Source organism: Anas platyrhynchos, chromosome 11 (genome assembly GCF_047663525.1).
Source record: "Anas platyrhynchos isolate ZD024472 breed Pekin duck chromosome 11, IASCAAS_PekinDuck_T2T, whole genome shotgun sequence".
In the NCBI taxonomy this organism is placed as follows: domain Eukaryota; kingdom Metazoa; phylum Chordata; class Aves; order Anseriformes; family Anatidae; genus Anas; species Anas platyrhynchos.
This window is the reverse complement of record NC_092597.1, coordinates 23,498,411-23,517,521: the sequence shown is the minus strand read 5'-3', so window position 1 is coordinate 23,517,521 and position 19,111 is coordinate 23,498,411. Positions and strand designations below refer to the sequence as shown.

General features: G+C 43.7%; 1 protein-coding gene across 3 annotated transcripts in view; it reads right to left on the bottom strand.

Annotated features, from left to right (window-relative positions):
- Positions 1–17,310, bottom strand: part of MAP2K5 (mitogen-activated protein kinase kinase 5) — a 125,872-nt gene extending 108,562 nt beyond the window's left edge. Inside the window, exons 1-4 of one of the 3 annotated variants that reach the window (XM_027465711.3) lie at positions 17,035–17,310; positions 11,172–11,220; positions 6,950–7,017; positions 2,184–2,253 (exon numbers count right to left, since the gene is read on the bottom strand). In XM_027465711.3, the coding sequence (XP_027321512.1) occupies positions 2,184–2,253; positions 6,950–7,017; positions 11,172–11,220; positions 17,035–17,169 (322 nt within the window). In that variant the 5' untranslated portion in view covers positions 17,170–17,310. The remainder of the gene's footprint in view (positions 1–2,183; positions 2,254–6,949; positions 7,018–11,171; positions 11,221–17,034) is intronic. The other 2 variants (XM_027465713.3, XM_027465712.3) reach the window with 2 other exon arrangements.
- Between the last annotated feature and the right edge of the window lie 1,801 nt (positions 17,311–19,111).

The window sequence follows — 19,111 nt, the reverse complement described above, 5'->3', positions numbered from 1 at the left end:
TTTTTGGAAACTGACTGGAGGCAGCAACTGGGAGGCTCCCTCAGAAGTCAGAGGCAGACAGAGAGGGAAAAAGGACCCAAAGGCAGAGCAGGCTGGAAAACAAACAAACAAACAAACAAACAAACAAACAAAAAACTCTTAAAGACAACAGCCTTAAAATACAGGCAAAAAAGCTGCACGTTACTGATGAGGCTTCAAACCGCAGTATATGGAGAGGCACAGCCAAACAGGCATGAAAGAAAAGCGGCTGTGCTAACAAAATTTGGGGTGTTCACTATTGAGGCAGGACTAGAACTTCAAATGGCAGAAGACGGATTTGAAAAGAAAAAAGATGCAGGGAAGCACGTTTTGTTCAATTTGCAGAACAGCAGCAGCAGAACTCAGAGGTAGCCTGGATATGAGGGGAGTGCAGGGCAGCTTTAAAGCTTTAACCCAGAAACAGGAAGATGAGGTGTTTTAGGAAGGTGATTTGGAAAGGTGAAACAGCAACTCAGAGAAGCAAGCAGCAAGCTACCTGTGAGGAGAGGTGCATAGATGAGCCAGTGGTGAATAAGCTGGGAGAGTAAGTGGGAATCATATCCTCATCAGCATGGAGATGAATTCTGAATCTATACAAGAATATTTATCTTTGGATGTAAAACAAATAGAAAAGGAACCAGCAGCAGGAACAGGAGTCCACTTGCTTGGTTCTCCAGGAATGAGCCAGTTACCCCCAAGGGAGAATCCAAAAGAAGGTTAAACCTGATTTGTAACCTCAGAGCATCTCCTGGCACAACTTGCTAGAACTGCCTGCTGAAGGGGAGACACCCAACTGCTCTGCATTCCCACGAAGGGTTCCCCACCTACTTGGGTCTACGCGAACGCCTAGCATTTTACTTCTTGCAAGTGGTGGTGTTTTTAGACACAGTGTTAGTCAGTAATAAATACAACATCCATCTACAGAAAGAGATGGGTTCAGGAGGAAGGCTGAGACCCTCGCACCTCAGCCTGATGAGGGGCAGCAGGACAGAAGGTAGCCTCCCTCTTACAGCTGCCCTTGCACTTGTCTCCCAAAAGTTCCTCCAACTGCTTTGTCCTGCAGCCCTCAGAGCCAGGTGCCCCCCTCTATCAGACCCTAGAGCCTAAAAACCTGAACCTAAAAACCTTTGTGCTCCCCTTGCACAAGTCTCTTTTCCACAGGAGCCTGCTGAAGGGCCAGGAAACCCAGCCTCCTTTGGAGACCTTATTAGCATGTGTTTGAGAAGCCTGTTGGTTAATTGCCCAATTCAAACTTCAGAGAGTTGTAAGTAATGGAAGCCTAGAATGTTTAATTGGGAAACTCAAAGTATGATTATTTGTATAATATCAGTTAAGTGAGAGGAGTTTAAATTTTAATTATTTCAATTAATTTATTGCTGGGAGATTTACTTGGAGAATTTAAACCTTATCTGTTTCATCAATTAAGAATCAGATTCAAAGACTGGTTACTGAGAGCGTCTGAATGAATCAGTGGAATTATGTAATGTATTAGCCTTTTTTTTTTTTTTTTTTTTTTTTACACCATTATTTGATTTGAGAGAGAGCAGCGCATACCCAGAAACCTAACTAGCTGCCTACAGATTTTTGCTCAGGATGTAGATGACCTATTTTTCAATTGCCTCAGCCCACATAATTGATTACATCTTCCCTGGTCAGCAGAACTATTAAAGTCCTTGTGATCATTTTGATACCACCGCTAAATACCCAAATCTCAAATAAAATACGCCACACACAGAGCTTCTGTGATGGACGCTCCCATTTGCAAAACGAACAGTGACAGTCACATTTCCCAAGTCTGTCTGGATGACTAAATATATTAACATATCAAAATATATATTTTAAAAACCCAGTCTAAGTATCCAAAATTTAAGTTATTCATCTGCTTTGGTTTGAATACATGCAGAACCATCACCAATGAGTTTCTTAAATGTACGTAAATATGTACTATGCAAACTGAATCTTGTTAGTCTAATTTACTCCAGTAAATTAGCTATTTTATATGCAATAAATGTAGTTTTCACTACACTCCCCACAATAATGAATTCTTCTATCCAAATTAAGAGGTAAACATCATGTTATGTGCATTTAAACCTCCCAAAAACATAACTGTTGATGAAACAGTTTACTGATATAATCATTGTTGATTAGAATTTGTTAAGCATTACCTCTTGGATATATCTGCAGAGGCTCTATTAACTGTCCATTTACTTGCTGTTCCATTACAGTGGAGTAATACTGCAAAGAGATTAAAGAAAGAGATTACTCAGTAACGTATGAATAGTAGTAAGTGCACTTATGGATTGTTTAATTCACTGTACTTCTTCTCCACCACCCTCTTCTTTTTTTTTTTTTAATGCCATCACACGTATCAGCCTTCACAACACTTTCTTACCACTTGCAACGCTCACACAATCAAGCGGCATGGGAGGGACATAACCAAGGGCAGCAATAACCTGCATGGTACTGATGCAAGCACAGGGATCTGTTCCTGGCCCAACTGTGCAAGTCTCAGGCTCACCTGAAACCTGGGAGTGATTCGGAAGACTGAGCAAATGAAACATTTACAGCAGACGCAGCAGTTGTCACACCTGGAGAAGCTGGGAAAACTAGGCAAATGCAGGAACAAAGAAACACTGTAAATATAGTCCAAAAAAAAGCGCAATTAAGAAAACTCCAAGGGAGAAAGGAACCTGGATGCTATCCAAGAATTTGCAACGCTGAAGCATAACCAGGGCGGCTGGGGCCACATAAGCAGAGAAGTCGTGCATTCCCTTACTGTACACATTTAATGCATGGTAGGGTACGGAGAGCAGTGGTGCTAGAAAGCCGGAGCAGACATTGGTAGATGCAGGACTACAGCACTTGGGCTCTACGGGGACTGCAAGGAGCAATCTGCAGGGAAAGTGCTTTGATAAAGAAAGGCTAAGAATGGTCAAAACGTGATACCAAAGCATCTGAGAACATCAAGGCTCAGGAAGGCAGAAAAAAATCTAACGTGGCATGAGGACAAACACTGGCATTTAGTGACGAGAAAAACATTTGGATTAAATAAGAAGGAATCCTTATTAGCCTTTAGTATCAAGCCTCCTCCTTGAGGAGCAGCGAGTGCTCACCAGAGAGGACTTTTAACAGAACCACCAGAACAGTGCCAGGGCAGGAGATGGACCCTGCTATGAGTTTACTGTCTATAACCCACACATCTCTCACCACGATGTGTTAAGTGTTGAAAACACATCACAAAGCACATTTCTTCTGCAATCACCAAGCATCTTTGAAGCAAACACGCTGGCTGTGGGCCAGATCTTCATGGCATAAATCAGTGTAGCTCCACTGACTTTCATGCTAATTCTCACCAGCTGAGTGTGGTCTAAGACTTCAGAATGTCCCTGTTACCAGCCTTCTTGTGATACTGTTACTCAAATTGGCAAGACTGGATGTCAACAGAAAAAAAATTGTAAGTCTCTACGGAATCCAGCACGTGTATTTCATTCACACCAACCATTTCCCATAACACAAGCTTTTTTTTTCATATATTTACACAACTTAAAAAATACAAAGCATATTAACTGCTTAATGTTACAAAATGTCTTTCATCCTTTTACAATGGGATTAAACATGTGAATTATGGTAAGTAGATTTTAGATGAGCACCAAAGCTAGTTTCTGTGCAGAACCTCATTTACAATTCCCATTACAATGCAAAGACCCTAACCTGTTACAACAGACCACTGGCTTGGCACAAATACATTTTTCAGTATTTGTTTTTTTGCTTGTTTTATTCACGTCAAGTAATAAGAAGAAATTTCCTTTTGTAAAATAAGAATTTTGAAGAAAATTGCTGAGGGCATAAGGATCGGTCTAGCTCCACCTCCTGTGTGTACATTTAGTGCAATGCCTGCTGCTAAAAGCACTTCCCTTATTAAAATGTCATCACAAGATTTTTGAGGGAGGTACCTCGTTCATATTAGTGTGTACACAAACAAATCCACATCTTAAATAACCCCCTGACATGTGCTCTTAATATGTTCATAAAGAGCAAAGATATTAATTAAGAGGCTTTTTAGGAGTCATGACTGCCCCACAGCCTTATTTTGTATTGGGGGGTGTCACAAATAACAAGCCAACCCCTCTCCCACACCCCCACACATCCTCACAAAGATGTGTCACCAGCACCTCGCAGTTACGGAGCTGTGAAAGGATCTCCTGCTCCACTGGGGACAAAACTGCTGAAGAAAAAAACAAACAAAAAAACCCAAACTTTTCTTTGCTGCCACTTTACTACCGGCATTCTATGACCTCAAGACATATACATACAGTATAAACAAATATTACATACTTTCCAGAAAAATAAACTAAAATAGACATACACAAGGCTATGTTTCTTACCAAAAAAAAAAAAAAATGGAGAGAAAAAAGTGTGGCCCTCTCCATTACTCAAACAATGATGACAAGTAAATGAAATATCAATCATGTAAGCTGTCAACCTTTTGGGACAGCAATAACTGTTAACAAGTAGTCTGGAAAAATTGTCTGAAAATGACTTGTCCTCCACATATGAGCATTTGAGGTTTCCATGGAAAATTAAGATGCCAGTGGCTATTTGGAACATTGTTCAGGTATTCTTTTTAATGGAAAATTTGCCAGTTATTGATCCAGAGCATGTACCCCTTGCTTTCAGAAAGCTGCAAGCAACTTTCCAATCAGTGGCTGTCAAAAAAATTACTGCCTTTTTATACTGATCCAAGTCAACAGCTAAAGTGCAACTCCACTGCTGCTCAACGCCCGTCTGTAATTAACTGCACTGCACAACAGCAAAATAACTTTATTTACCACTCCAAAACATTTGCATAGGCATAATACAAGGTATTTACTCTGAAGTAATTTCAGAACTGCCTGAAATTGCTCTTACTGTCAACTTCTGAAACCAAAGAAGCCAAAGTCAAAAGGTTGTGCATGGTTCAGGACAGCTTTGCCACTTATAGCGCCATGCCTGTGTGGAACAGATCTGTGATCCCAAAGAATTATTTTGTCATTCTTAACCTGAAAGAAAATCCTTGATTTTCATTGTGGGGAGTACTAGCAGGACTGGAGGCAGACTGCTCCATGCCAAGATTCCCAGGAACATTTCAGCAGCTGCTCAGTTCCCCAGACACTCGTCGCAGGCCCACAGCACATTATCACCTCAAGAGGTGGGCTCCAGCACCTCAAGCCCACAACATTTACAGCCTTAAAGACTACAAATGGTGAGTAAGGACTGCAAGTGTCTCAGCTGCGAGACACTACAAATGCCTCACTGCAGAACGAGCAGGTTCAGAAGCACCTGGGCAGCTGAGGTGTTTGGTGCTGAGCCACCTAGCTATGTCCTCCCAGCCTAAAACACCTTCCTGAGCCTGTTGCATTCCTTATCTAGGAAGCTCAGATTTGTTTTCCTATAAATATATCCCAACGTGACTGCTATACAAGCCAGAAGGTTGAGCCATCTACATGGCAGTGAAGTAACCAACTAGTTTTAAACTGACAGGAAAATTTTCAGAGAAGAAAAGCTGCTGAAGTGGAAAGAAGTCATTTACAGACATCCCATAATTTTTAAGGGAAAGCAGAGAGTTGAGCAATCATAACTCTAATGTACTGAAACTTTAACAGTAAGCTTGGAAGCATAGCAAAAAGATGACCTTACAGAGGCATGATTAATCGTAAGATGGTGCCAGGAAAATTCAAGTTTTCCAGTTTAACAGCAGAAGTGACAGACACTTCGTATGGAACAGCGATAAATACAAAGAATTCCAGTGGGGAAGCATCACTGATGATCTAGTTGTATGAAACCAACAACAACAAAAAAAGCAAGCACAAAATCCCCTTGGCTGGAGCAAGGTTTTTCTTCCTGCCTTTCACATGGCTGTCTTAGCACTCGTCAATATCCAACCTGTAACACAATGGTCTCATCTCCTCTGGAAATAAAAAAATCACATAGGAAAGAGGCTTCTTCAACAACTCCCCTAAGAATATGTGTGCTCTCTGCAGACACAAAAGGATGAGAATCTCACTATGGAAGCACCCATGCTCTACAGCAGAGGACTGGTGAGGAGGACTAACCCGAACCAAGTCATTACATCCCACCAAAAGCACTTGTGGATGGTACCAAACAGGGCTTAGTTCTGCTACGTTCAAAGTTAAGGCAATTAACATGATCAGAAGTGCCCTTTGTAAGGAACTAGCACTCCATTTGACTTAGAAAATATCCATTTGTTATCTTCTTGATGCCCATTTCATTTGAAAGAGGAAGTTAAGTGAGTTTTTCACCTGCATCTGCAACATGAAACATACATTTAAGCTACATGCAGATTATTTTGTTTCAATAAAGAACTGCATACTCCATTTCCGTAGACTGCTTTTGTATTTATAGGTATCTGTAGACAGAGATTTTTCATAGATAAATGTGTATTAAGACACAGACAGATACACGCATATCTCATACTAAAAAAGAGAAAGTACATCTTTAAATCCTCTATGAATATTGAGCCTGCAGCTACAATGAAACTCTTCTGTTAGGAGGGGTGAAACAGTCTCCAGATGAAAGTAGATTTTGAAAAATTTTTAGAGCCCAGGGGTTCATTTTTAATGAGCCGTTACTTTAAGTACTGCATAAAAAATACAAGAAATTGATAGTCCATTTAGCCTGCACTATACCTAATGCAAAAGTCATTAAGATGCATTATTCTTAATGTTTATGATATGATCAGTAAGTGTACAAGTCTTTTTTTAAAAAGTCAAGCATGACCATATATCTGGTGTGATACAGTTTTTAAACACCTACACTTAATACAGGAACATTACAGAGTGCTGCAGCTTACATTAATACTTTGACACAGGCAAAAATACATGAACAGAAAGCAATAAAGATGGAAAACACCAGCAAGTTACACTGTACCTACATAGGATAGCATGGCTTTCATTTCTTCGTCGCTTCTGACAGTAATCCGATCACCATCCTCATCTTCATCTATCAAAGAAATGGATTACATGAACATCATGAACATGAACAATACAATAAAGGTATTTACAATCTGAATACACACTTTTTTTAACCTGGACATTTACAAATAAACTAAAATAATATGAATGTACACAGGTAGCCAGGTACTCTGAAATAATAATAATGTATAATGACTCCAAGTATTAATTAACAAAGACAACACCTGAAAAGGAGGCATGAGTGAAGAGGTCAGAACATTGCACAAGGAAAGGTGCTGAGGCAGGACCAGAGCACAGAGCAAGGTTCGGAAAGGCTCCAGCAAAGCATTCAGAGTTATTAATACCAACATCTAGAGAAGGAATAGACTTCCCGAAGACATACAGCAGGATTCAGCAGGTGCAGATGTACCGGGGGCTGAATCCCCCCACCAGCACCAGCTGGTGCAACCCTGCACTCCAGAGATCCTGCACCCAGGTGGGAGCAGCATCTGGCCCCGTCCTCTTCTCCCCCAGTCCTCAAAAAAAGGCTGATACACGCTCACCATTCAGAGAGCTACATGAGTCATCAGACCGACCACACGCACCCCTCCCCTCCAACTCCACCACAAAATGATAATTTTGGTAATTATAGGACCCATAAGGACCCATAGCTAAATATCTTCCTCGGATACTTGTGAGAATCATCCTGCCTGAGCCAACGTGCATGAAGAAACCAAGGAGCAGCATCTGCATCAGATTTCAAACACATGTAAAGTACCAAAAGGTGAGGCATGGAGTGAACTCATTCATACGGCTTCAGAACTGGAGCAGATTTGCTCCTGACCACCTCAGGATGTGAGCAGGGGCTGGTGAAGTCTCTCTGCCCTCGTCCCTGCAGGCAGGCTCTGATGCATGTGCTCTTTGCATCCCCAGCCCTCGTGCGGTACATCAGCACCCGAGAAGTGCCAGCACTCTCCTGGATGCAAACTGACTCTTGCCCAAGGATCTGGGAGCAGATGTAATCAACAAATTAAGACTACCTGAGACGAGGAGTTTGGTCATTATGGCTCTGAAATCCCAGCAGATAATTCTGGGGGTATAAGAAGAGCAATGCAGAAGAGAAGAAACATCAAGAGATGAATACAAGGGGAAAAAAGGAACAAAAAATGTTCCCAAAGAGAGCTGTGGATCACTGGAAGCACGAAGGCTGGAAGAGGAACCAGCCAGCATGGCCACGTCCTACCAGAGCCTTACCTCCTGGAAGTTTAACTGATCAATTGCCAGATTGCTGAAACCACTTGCTGGGGTTACCAGCCCGCAGCGAGTCATGAATGACGAAAAGATCAAGAAGAGTTAGCGAGTTGAAAACGAGTGCTTCCTCGCCTGGAAATGTTTCCAGCAGAAAGGAGGAGTTGCAGAGCTGCTCTCTGGCGAAAACCCAAGTCACAGCCGTGCTGTGGTAGCACAACAAGGTGGAAGGAGCTGCCCTAGGAGGAGTGCACACAACAAAAGCCATGCATCAGTGCGAAGGGATCAGAGTGAAAAGCAGAAGAGGAAAAACATATGACAGGGAGAGACAAATAGGCAGAGATAAAAGCCATTAGACAGGCTCGATTTGAGGGAACAGACTGAGCTGGGACCACCAAAAAATAAAAAATAAAAGAGAAAAAAGAACTGGAAAACTTCTAGGGCCAAAACTTGCAAAACATTTCTAAATCACACATTCATTTCAAATGATAAGAAATTAACTGCAGGGTTCTCAGAAGTTTAAAATTCCTGACAGTGGTGCAAAGAGAATAAATTAAATTTAAAAATGCGTTGATGAAAAGAAACTGTAACCTGGTATTAAAAAAGCCAAATCTAAAATAGCTAGGCAATGTTTATAAAAAGAAAAAACAGAAAAAAATATATATTTCTCTTTTCTGTGCAGAGATCCTTTGCCATCCTACCATGACATTTAAGCGGGCACAGCCCCAAAACTAGCCAGATATAATGCATGGGTTCAGAAAGATTTCCAGGCTTCTCTACTTGCCTAGAGCACAGCAATACGATTTTCCAGCACATTAGGGAAGCAAAAGTAGAACCAAAAAATCCTACGTACTGGCTGGATTTTGCTAATGTCACTTAAAATGGAGGAAGAAATCCTAGCAAGATACCAAATAGAGTGCAGCAGATGGTAAACAAATATTATGAAGCAATCTTCGCAAAATCTGCAGTGTGTCACAAATATACAAAATGGCAGAGTTTGGATAAAAGGATCATAACAGGCCATATGTTGTTAGAGATTTTATTTGTAGCAATGTGCGCTACGATGGTGAAATCCACATAAAGGTCCAATAGCAGGAGAAGTGCAGCCCCAGGTAGAAGCCGCAATGGATGATGCACTGTAGATAACAATAACTGAGCAAACAGCAGAGGAGACTACACTGGATGGCAATTATCCACATCCGAAGAAGCAATGAAGCAGGTGAGGAGGAAGCTTCAGCTGGAAAAATCCAGGCGTTTGATATGGATAAAGGAACCAGAAAAATCAGGCATCAATATACATAACATATTTTAGATGCCAGTTAAATGGCAGGGGAAATGGTTTTGTGCAGATGTAAATGACAGACTAGAGACATGAACTGAAAGCACAGAAGCAGATGTTAGAAGACACAATGAAATAAGTATTTCCAGGAAAGTTCTACACATGGTACCATTAATATGGGCTACTGCCCTGATTGCAGGGACCGCTACTGGTGCGTGAAGTTCAAACAAAGCTAATGGGTGATGTGGGAGGTATGTTTAACAACAGCATCAACAAAAAATTAACAAATCATAAAAAAAAAAAAGCAAGGTCTGGAGCCTGGTTTCATCCAGGTCTCTGTAGAAAGTCTTGTTTTCAAAAGCAGGGCAGGAGAAATGTCCAGGCTAGAGAGAAATAACATTTACAGTGCCCGTTCTTAGGGTTCTGGCATTTTAGGAGAGCAAAACACAAGTGTGAAAAGAAAAATGGAAAGCGCTAGGTAGTACTTGAAGGCTCACAAACCAATATTTCCTTTGATTATTTGCACTCAGAATTGTCTGTACGGCTCTAAAGAAGGGAAATGCTAATCAGAGTGCAAGGCCCTTTGCTGTCCTGTCTGCTCTCTCACCTTCAGCATCGCTACCTGGCTCGTGCAGCACTCCTAATCCCCTCCAGCTCCTCGTTATTTCATCTCCATCAAAGGAAAACATGGAGATACACAGAAAAAAAATATTGAAGGGGAACAGCAGGAGTCCTCTCCACTTGGAAGAAACCTCTTAGCACAGTATCTTATCCCCTAATACGCGGTTTGACTCCCCTTTGCACCTTACTGCTCTTCACATAGGACAATCCCCCAGGGAATCCCTTCAAAGATAAAAACAAATGGGATTTAGAGAACGGAGCTGAAATAGTCAGCAGGTACGTCAGCAGAGGTCTAAATCCACACCAACACAGCCACTGAGAGCCTTCCTAACCTAGCAAAAGCACGATACAACCGCCTTCACATGGTGGAAGTGCCAGCAGGGACAGCCCCAGCCTACAGCTTGCTCAGATCCCATACACAAGCTGCACTTCCCAGCTTCTCAGCCAAAACTCAAATGCCCAAGCCTAACCAGGTAGCACTGTCCTGCAGCTCCAGGAGCTGAGGCTGAGCATCTGTCCACACCTCCTCCTGCACAGGAGGAAGGCAACAGGGTGACGGTGTATTTAGCAGCCTTTCTGACAACCACCAGACAAATGTTCTGGCAAAGGGAAGCATTCGCTTCTTCTATGGAGTGCTGCAAACCCAGAAGGGTTTGGGACACCTTGGCCATGCTGCCATATTTTGTACAAAATCCATATGTTGTGTGCCAGTGTTTTGTAAAAGCCAACACTCTTTTGATTTCTTCCAACAGAGAATTAAAATTTTAAACTCAGACCTACAGGTACTTTATACTTCTCATTTAATTCAAGCAATATAATTGCAGTGAGGAGTAAGAGCACGGGAAGGTCATGCTGGTAATTAAAGCTATATTGTAGAAATATGCTCACTCAAGTTGTGATTAAATAATAAAATATTACTTAGTCGAGTATCATCATTAAACTTGCATTAAGGCATAAATATTTAACCGTAACATAATGAACGTAAACATTATTTATGTAAAAAATGACAACCTTATAACATCTCAAAAGAGACGGTTTATACCAGTCATACTTACACTCAAACGCTGTTGTCGTTGCATCCGGCAAAACCTGACCGATGACGTCCTGAAATGTAAAGAAGAATGAGCTACACCTCAAAGGCGAGATGCCCGAGATGATGTAGAGTAATTCATCTTAATTGTTCCCCGGCTGCAGGGAGAAGACAAAGTCCTGCTCCTCACCACTGCCCCCAAAATCACCAACTTTTTAGCATACAACACAAATCAATACGAATCACCACGCTCTTCTCTTTCCTTTGCACATCACCTCCAGGAATACCTTTTCTCCTTTTTAAACAGCTCAATCATAATCGCAGAGCAGTCAGTGCTGTCTGTTGCTGCGGTGCAAAGGATCGATTTTGTCCGTGGGTTATGGAACAGCGTCCAGCTAACTCATGGAGATAAGTCATAAAAGCAGAGGTTTATGAATGGCTTTTTAAGTGAGAAAGCAGGTTTTCTGCCTCAGTCTCTCTGCTCCCATTGCCTTGATTCCTGGATTTTGGTCCTTCCCAGCACTGCGAGGCAGCCTCGCTGCGCGCCTCCAGCCCGTCCTGCCCACGGCTCGCCAACAGCAGGGTAACAACCACAGCTCTGTGTGGCTTTGGGGCCACCCACGTGAACTGAAACAGCCCGAAGAGATTTTTGCTGCTTTCACTCCACAACTGCCCAGGAAAGCAGCAGGACCCAGCAGCCGCACCGAGCTGCCTGCTGCTGCCTCGCAGACCCATGCACCCTAAATCCATGCCCACCATACAGACCAGGAGGTCTGCAGGGCCTCTTGGCACTTTTAACCAGAATTTAAACTTCCTCAGTGCTGGATTCGAATAAGTTGGCAGCTCTGGAGGAATTAAAGTTAAAAGAGCTGAAGCAGTTAATGTGCTAACCCATCGGGCAGCCCTCAGCCTCGGTGTTATCCCAGGGAAGATGCAAGCTGCACGCTGAACACTACACACAAAAATGCTGCTTTGGGTCAAATGCAAGCCTTTTCCGTACAACTAAACCGAGGTGAGCAGAGTTTGGTGTGCTGTTTTTTTTTTCCTTAAAGACTTTACACACAGCACTCCCTGAAAACCCAGTGAAATGTGCTCAGATTTAAGGCATCCCGGCCTCCCGGCGTATGTGCTGCTGTCAGCCTCGGCGAGGCTGCAATATGTCATGTCGGGGCACGGCAGAAATGCACAGCATGGTTTTCTCCTTCCTGCTGCCTGATTTCTCATGTCAGGCAGCCTCTCCGCTGACAGTGTCACAAAGTGATTAGAAATTAATGAACAAAAATATTTATTGTGGTACGTACACTGTGAGCATCTTGGGGCGCTAAGCACTCCCCCGTATCAAAGCTTTAGGAATCATTGTCCTGTCACTTCTGTTTTCTCTATTTTTTCATCTGAAAACAGGAAATTAAACATTCTGTGCAATGTTAAAGAGACACAATTAATATAATGAGAAGGCAGCGAAAGCGACAAAGATTTCCACAGGGCTAACTGAAGCAAATAATATTCCTAAAAACTTTCCCATTTCAGATGTTAAAATAAATGAACAGTAATTTAAACTATTAATTGTATACAAAAAGACAAAAGATGTGCAGTGCAGCTTCCCCAATGATATACATTGTAAACCTACGCAACCATAAAAAGACCCAAAGCAATGCCGTATTAATCAAAATTCTTCCATTTAAATAGTTCTGCACGGTTCGACAGCTCTGTAGATACTCTGTCAAAAGCCAGACATGCTGTACCCTCTGTCCCTAACAAGAAATTAAAGTCTTGCCTAACCAGAAGACTGTGCTGTTAACTAATTATTTCTAAATCTATTTAGTTAAACGTTGAAAATTCCTCAGCAAACACACTTTAATTGCATTAGGTTTAAGCTACTTGTAAAACATTCGTGTGCGGGCACACAGACATTTCCATTACACGGATTTAAAAGTTGGTATCAGAAAATAAACCCGATTTTGGGATGTTTACAAATTGTAGTTGAGAGGAGTGTAAATATGCCACAGCAAGAAACACTTCTGGAGGCCCCAAATGTCTGCTAGGACAGCCCCAAGGCTCTCAGAGCTGCACCAGCACTGTAGCAGTGATGGGAAATTCCTCTACAATATTTTTTTATTCAAAATAATTTTTTCTATGCATTGAGACTTCTTTAAAAAAATTGTAGCAACCAAGTACATCAATTTAAGAGCTGTTCACCATAATTCTGCCTTACACTAAGTAGTTAAAGAGACAACCCTACCAACAAGCACAAAAACTTTGCTCTGGAAGACTTTCAGTACCTCTGTCAAACCACGGCACCCAAGGCAGCCTCGCAGGGGGTGGGAGGGAGGGAAATGCCACCTCCACCCTGTTCCTACCGCAGGATTTTCATCAGCTGCCTTCCAGGCTCTGCCCTCCAGCAGACCTCACAGTGACCCGAGCTTAAAGGATTACTCGAAATTTCAACAGATTGTGCGCGGTGGTTTTCTACTACCACAACAGAGATCACGAGGAATAAAATATTGTGACTTGTAAACAATTTCTCAAGTGGGCTCACGTGTGATAGCTTCTGACAGTCTGAAAAGCCTCCAACAGCAACGAGCAGTAGCAGGGAAAGGCAGCCAAAAAGGAATTCCGTCAAATCCGCTCTCTAGAATAGCTGCGGAGCACTTATCTTGGGTGAGGGAGCAGAAAATGTGAAAGCTCTGCTTTTAATAACAGGGTAAATATTGAAGGCGGGGGCCCCGTTCTCTTATCAGTTGAAATTGGTCTTGTCTCAGTATGACATCACGGAGTTATCCTGAATTAACACCGAGTGCTTAAATGCTCCAGTGACAGCTCGGGCAAATGAGTCCAGACAGCCTGATGAAAAAACCAAGCTCATTGTAATTCATTTAGCAGCGCCTTTAAAATAAATCTGTTTACTGGTAACTTACAGGTCTGCAGAGCTGCTACACGCAGGACATATTTGAAGTGACATTATGAAGAACAGCTCTTAGCACCCACTTCAGGAAAGTAATCAGGCAAATGCCCAACCCAAACACGCCGGCAGCGCCGCTCCCAGGGCTGCGCAACCCCACTACACGGCGTGGTGACCTGTAAGGGCTCCTCCACAGGGCAAAATTAGAGCAGCTGAAAACTTAAAAAAATAAAATAAAATAAAATAAAATAAATAGAAAAGTGTCATTTAGTGCATAAGGCACTGCACTGGGCATCAGACTCTCGGACTCCAACCCTACAGCTACCAAGAGGTTATCCCAGGTTATCCCATGGCTACGGACAGTGTACTTTGTGATAATATCACAGCTTCCTCGCTGAAAAAAATATGAATTAATTTGTATTTGCAAGGCTGTTGATACTTCTAAGATGCTAAATTAATAAAAATCACATTTAAAAAAAATTGTGTGTTCTCAAAGGTAATTCTATGGGGTTTTCTCAATACAAAACAAAAGGTGGACTTGCCTTAAAAGAAGGAAAAACAACCTTCCTATACAGCTTCCCCCAGCCCTCAGCTGCAGATCTGGGGGAAAACACCTGATTTTTGGATCTGGCTATCAGGTACGCTCACTTCCCAATGAGCCATTGCTCCGCAGGAAAACCATGAGCTGGGAGAAAAAGGGTACCTGGAGCTCCTGTGCCTGCTGCTTGGAGACAGCCGGGCAGTACGGGAAATGGTGGGGTCTGACCACATTATTACTGTTCAGTAATTTTCCTTAGTAGGGAATGTTTTGATTCTCAGTGCTATCTTTAATTGGTACTCGAACATAAAACCCTCTGTAATTGCCTACAAGGTGAGTGAAAATCACAATGAAAGGCAGGACAGCAAAAGACTCTGGGCCAGCCTCAGTCCCGCCCTCTCCAGCCACAGGTGGTGCCAGATCTACCACGCTTCAGCGCACTGAGCCTTATTTCATTTAATTTCTGAAGGCAGCATATAAATTAAATACACACGCATGCTGTGAGGGCAGCTCCTCAAACACAATCACTTAAACAAACGAGGGCCTTGAGACAACTCAGACCTTACTGAACTCCTTCCTACCATGGCCAAGATGTGTCACCACGGTGTGTCCTGCTGTACACTGCTGGTGAGGGCAGAGGTACTGTGGATATAGCTCTGAAAACCGAAAATCATCATCACTGACACAGATGTGACCTGATGCAAAAATCCATTCACTCTCCCTCGACAAACAGTTGGGATGTTTTAACCCAGGAACAACTCACTCTGTTCCACCAGTGAGTGGGATATGAAATAGGACTGCTAGCTGGCTACAAATAAACTGAGATAAGCATCAAAATCTGTGTGGAAGGGGAAGAATCAGAAGCCTCCAATTTCTCCACATGACTTCAACAGTGATGCAGAATAAGACAGAATAAGACCAGCATTGCATTAGCCAAGCCTGCCTACGGTTCTTGGCTTTTGAGCACGGATGATTCATGTAACTAACCCTAAACTTGCTGATCACAGGAACTGCCCATCTAGCAGCAAGGAGAATGCTCTGTGCAACCACTGTTAGATCACAGTCCCTTCACTTCGACTTGTCGTTCGTATTGTATGTCAGATCCCTCACACAACCATCTCTCCAAAAGTATTTGCAGTAGAGTCCTCACTGACCAGAGATGTGCCAAGCTGAAGACTGGCCTGACACATGCTCCCTGATTCATTTCTTTCACACTTAGCGTGGCCACACTCTCGGGAAGCATCACTTCCACGTGACTGGAGATTACTGCAGGTGCTGATGACCTCAGGTGCCCCTTGAAGTCCTTGTGGTCCATCGATCACGACTCTTAGAAGCAGTTCAGATGCCAAAGGCTCTGCCAGGCTCTTTGAGTGTGCTGGAGGTAGGTACTCAAATTTGCAGCAGGGCAAGGTTGTGGGTACCTCACTAGACCCAGGTTCAGTCCTTCACCCCAATCCAACTTAAAAATTAGGGGAGATAAAGCTCCTTGAGCAACTGTGCTATTGTACTTCTGCTTCGTTGAGATCCAGCTTCAAAACATATGCTCTTAGTGTCGTGTCACAACTGAGCACAGTTTCATTTTAACTTCAGGTCACAAAGTCACACACTGGCCACAGCCGCTGCCTGAGGGAGCAGCCGTAAGCACCACCACAGCACCGCAGAGCCTCACACGTACAATGGGACCTGACCACCGTGCTACGGCTGTGCTGCCTCAACACCCCTCCAGCTTCAGACTCTGATCCCCAGACCTCACTGCTACCCCAAACCAAGTAAATCATAAGCTGATTCCTACTGCAAGGCAGTTCAAGCTTAAATAGCTCTTCTTTTTCAGCCCCACTTGCTAAACAGACTGTACAGCCCACATTTAAGGTGTGCATAACTCCAGCTGCTTTTGTGCTGAAGCAACAAGGCTGAGCACTGAAAAGCAAAAACGCTTTTCCAAAGCCATGCCCACAACACCTGCAACAGGTGCAAAGGGATTACCTGGGCGGGGATGGAGGAGCTTCTGCAACTCTGCGGGGCACAAGGGAGACCTCGGGAGGCTGTGGGGCAGCTCAGGGCCAAGAGAGGCAACAAACCCACAGCACCATGTGCGGGGCACACAGCTCCCACACCCGAGCTGACACTGATTTCCACATGACAACTTTCCCAGTCGATCCCAAGCAACACCTCACGATCACCTCATGTCGTGCTAGCAGGGGGACGCTGTGTGTAGGGCAGGACCAAACCCTTGGAGGGTTCCCGTGGGACACGACTGGGGCCTTTAACTGCGCACTGCTCTGCAGCACGGCCTCTTGGCTGCGAGCCCCTCTTCGGGGCAGCATCACCTCCCCTAAAACCCACTGCCATGAGACCCTTCCTAAGACCCAGAGGGTTATTTCCCCGTTAGAGCCCCCCAGCACAGACCCCCCCCAAGAGCCGCCGCGTCCCCCTCCCTTTGGCGGCGCTCACCAGCACATCCCTGAAGAGCAGCTGAGGCGCCGAGTGGACGGTCCAGTCCACGGCCCCGCCGTCGGGGATCTTGATGCGGATGACCAGCACCTGGCTCTCCATGGCGCTGGAGGGGCCGCAGAGCAGCCAGAGCATCCCCGCCCCGCCGGGCTCACATGCTGCGGCGGGCCGGCGGCGGGGGGCTGCCCGCCGGGGCCGGGGCCGGGGCTGGAGCCGGGCAGCCTCCGCCCCTCCCCGCCCGCAGGAAGGACTCAGGGCCGCCCCGCTGCCCCGGAACCAAAACGGAGACGCCGGGAGGAGAGAAGGGGGGCGGAATAATCATAAAAAATAAAGAGGAGGAGGAGGAGGAAGGAGCGGAGGCGGCGCCATGTTGCGGGAGGAGGAGGGCGCGGAGGCGGCGCCATGTTGCGGGAGGGGGGTGGTGGCGGTCCCGCTGAGGGGGGTACGGGGCCGTGTTCGCCCTCGGTTCCAACGGGAAAACTCTTCCTGAGGCAGCACGGCAAACATATCGGGGCTCCTGCCTTAATTAAGAAGTTTGGGAAATGTCCAGCGCTGCTGGCCTGCAGAATGTAAAGTAATGGGGGCTGCTCAGGTGGCAGAGCTTCCATAGGAACTCGCGAGGCTTTTGCCTTTGGATTATTTAGACCGAGATTCTTCCCCTCAGTACATAAAAATCCAAACATGGGCTCCTCAAGCCATTCTTCGCAGCCCTGTTTCCACTTTGGGGCTACATCCTTGCCCTAAAATGAAACAGACCCCAAGGTCAAAGAGTAAATGGGGCCCTGCAAAGAGGCTCGTGCTTATCGCTCCTATTGCTCTTGGTCTAAATTAGCAGAACTCTAATTCTGTAAATACCTCATACCAATGTCCAGGTAAAAGGCATTCATCCAAGGTTTTTTTACATGGCTCTTCAGAAGACCAGCCATTTCAAAACAGACTGCTACAAACCATAGCCCCAGGGAGGCAAGTCCTTGATAAATGCTTAAGCCCGGCTTCCTCAGCAGCACCAAGAATGGGTATAAAAAATAATATAAAATAGCTTATTTTTGACAGAAGTTAGTGAGAAGGCGCTCTGCTTGGCACAGTGCAGCAGCACAACACTTCGCTGCTCAGTTCAGAGCATTAATCTCAATTGTAGGCTATGGATCTGTGCATTTTATCACAATCTCTCACATTATCATGTATGACAAACTGAACTGTTTGACTTATATTATCAATTTTGAGGGGGAAAAATGGAATGTGCATTTGATTTAATTCTGAACCATCTTCAAGCTTCCTCACATCAGAATTCGACATTGTTTGAGCTCGAGGGGGAAAAAAGAAAAACCACAATCTTTCAATGGCCATTAGCAGAGATAAATTTTATCTCTGTTCAATAACTTCATAATTTAGTTCCTACACTATAAATTAATAGAGCCCCAGCTCCTAAATATCTGAGGAATTGGTGCTGCCCACATGGACTTCCTTCTGTTCAAATGAGCCTTTTACCTGAGGTCCCTGTATACCTTTCAATCAGGTTCATTTCAATCAGATTCATTTTCTATTAAATTTTAAAGAATAGGATACAAAATCATAGAATTTGTATGGAACTGCAATTTTTCTAAAATGTCTTTTTCATTTACAAGACTATGGGGAAAACCAACCCAATTTGCCAAATTTGCATAAATATTATGTAGCTTTTCCAGGGCTAATCATAACCTTAATCCCCCATTCTGGTTTGTGTTGATGCAGATGTAATCAAACTTTAAGTTTTTTATATCTTATGAAGTAAAGTGCATCAAGTATGTGTGTCTGGATACAGGTTTGTTTTTGCTACATATTTCTTTAGAACCCATCTTTCATAAGAGATTTCCATTCTACCTGCACTGTTTGTAACTAAGTTAATCACCCTCCAGAATTTCTGGTATAATTAAATAAATCTATATTTTCCCTCAGTGTTGGGGGGAAAATGGGTAGCAAAACACAGGTATTTTTAATATCTCATAAAATATTCTTAAAGTTCAGTAATCATCCAAAGAATCTCTTCTTTAAAACTTTCTGACACAAGAAGTGCAAGAATTCCAAAGGAATAAAATAA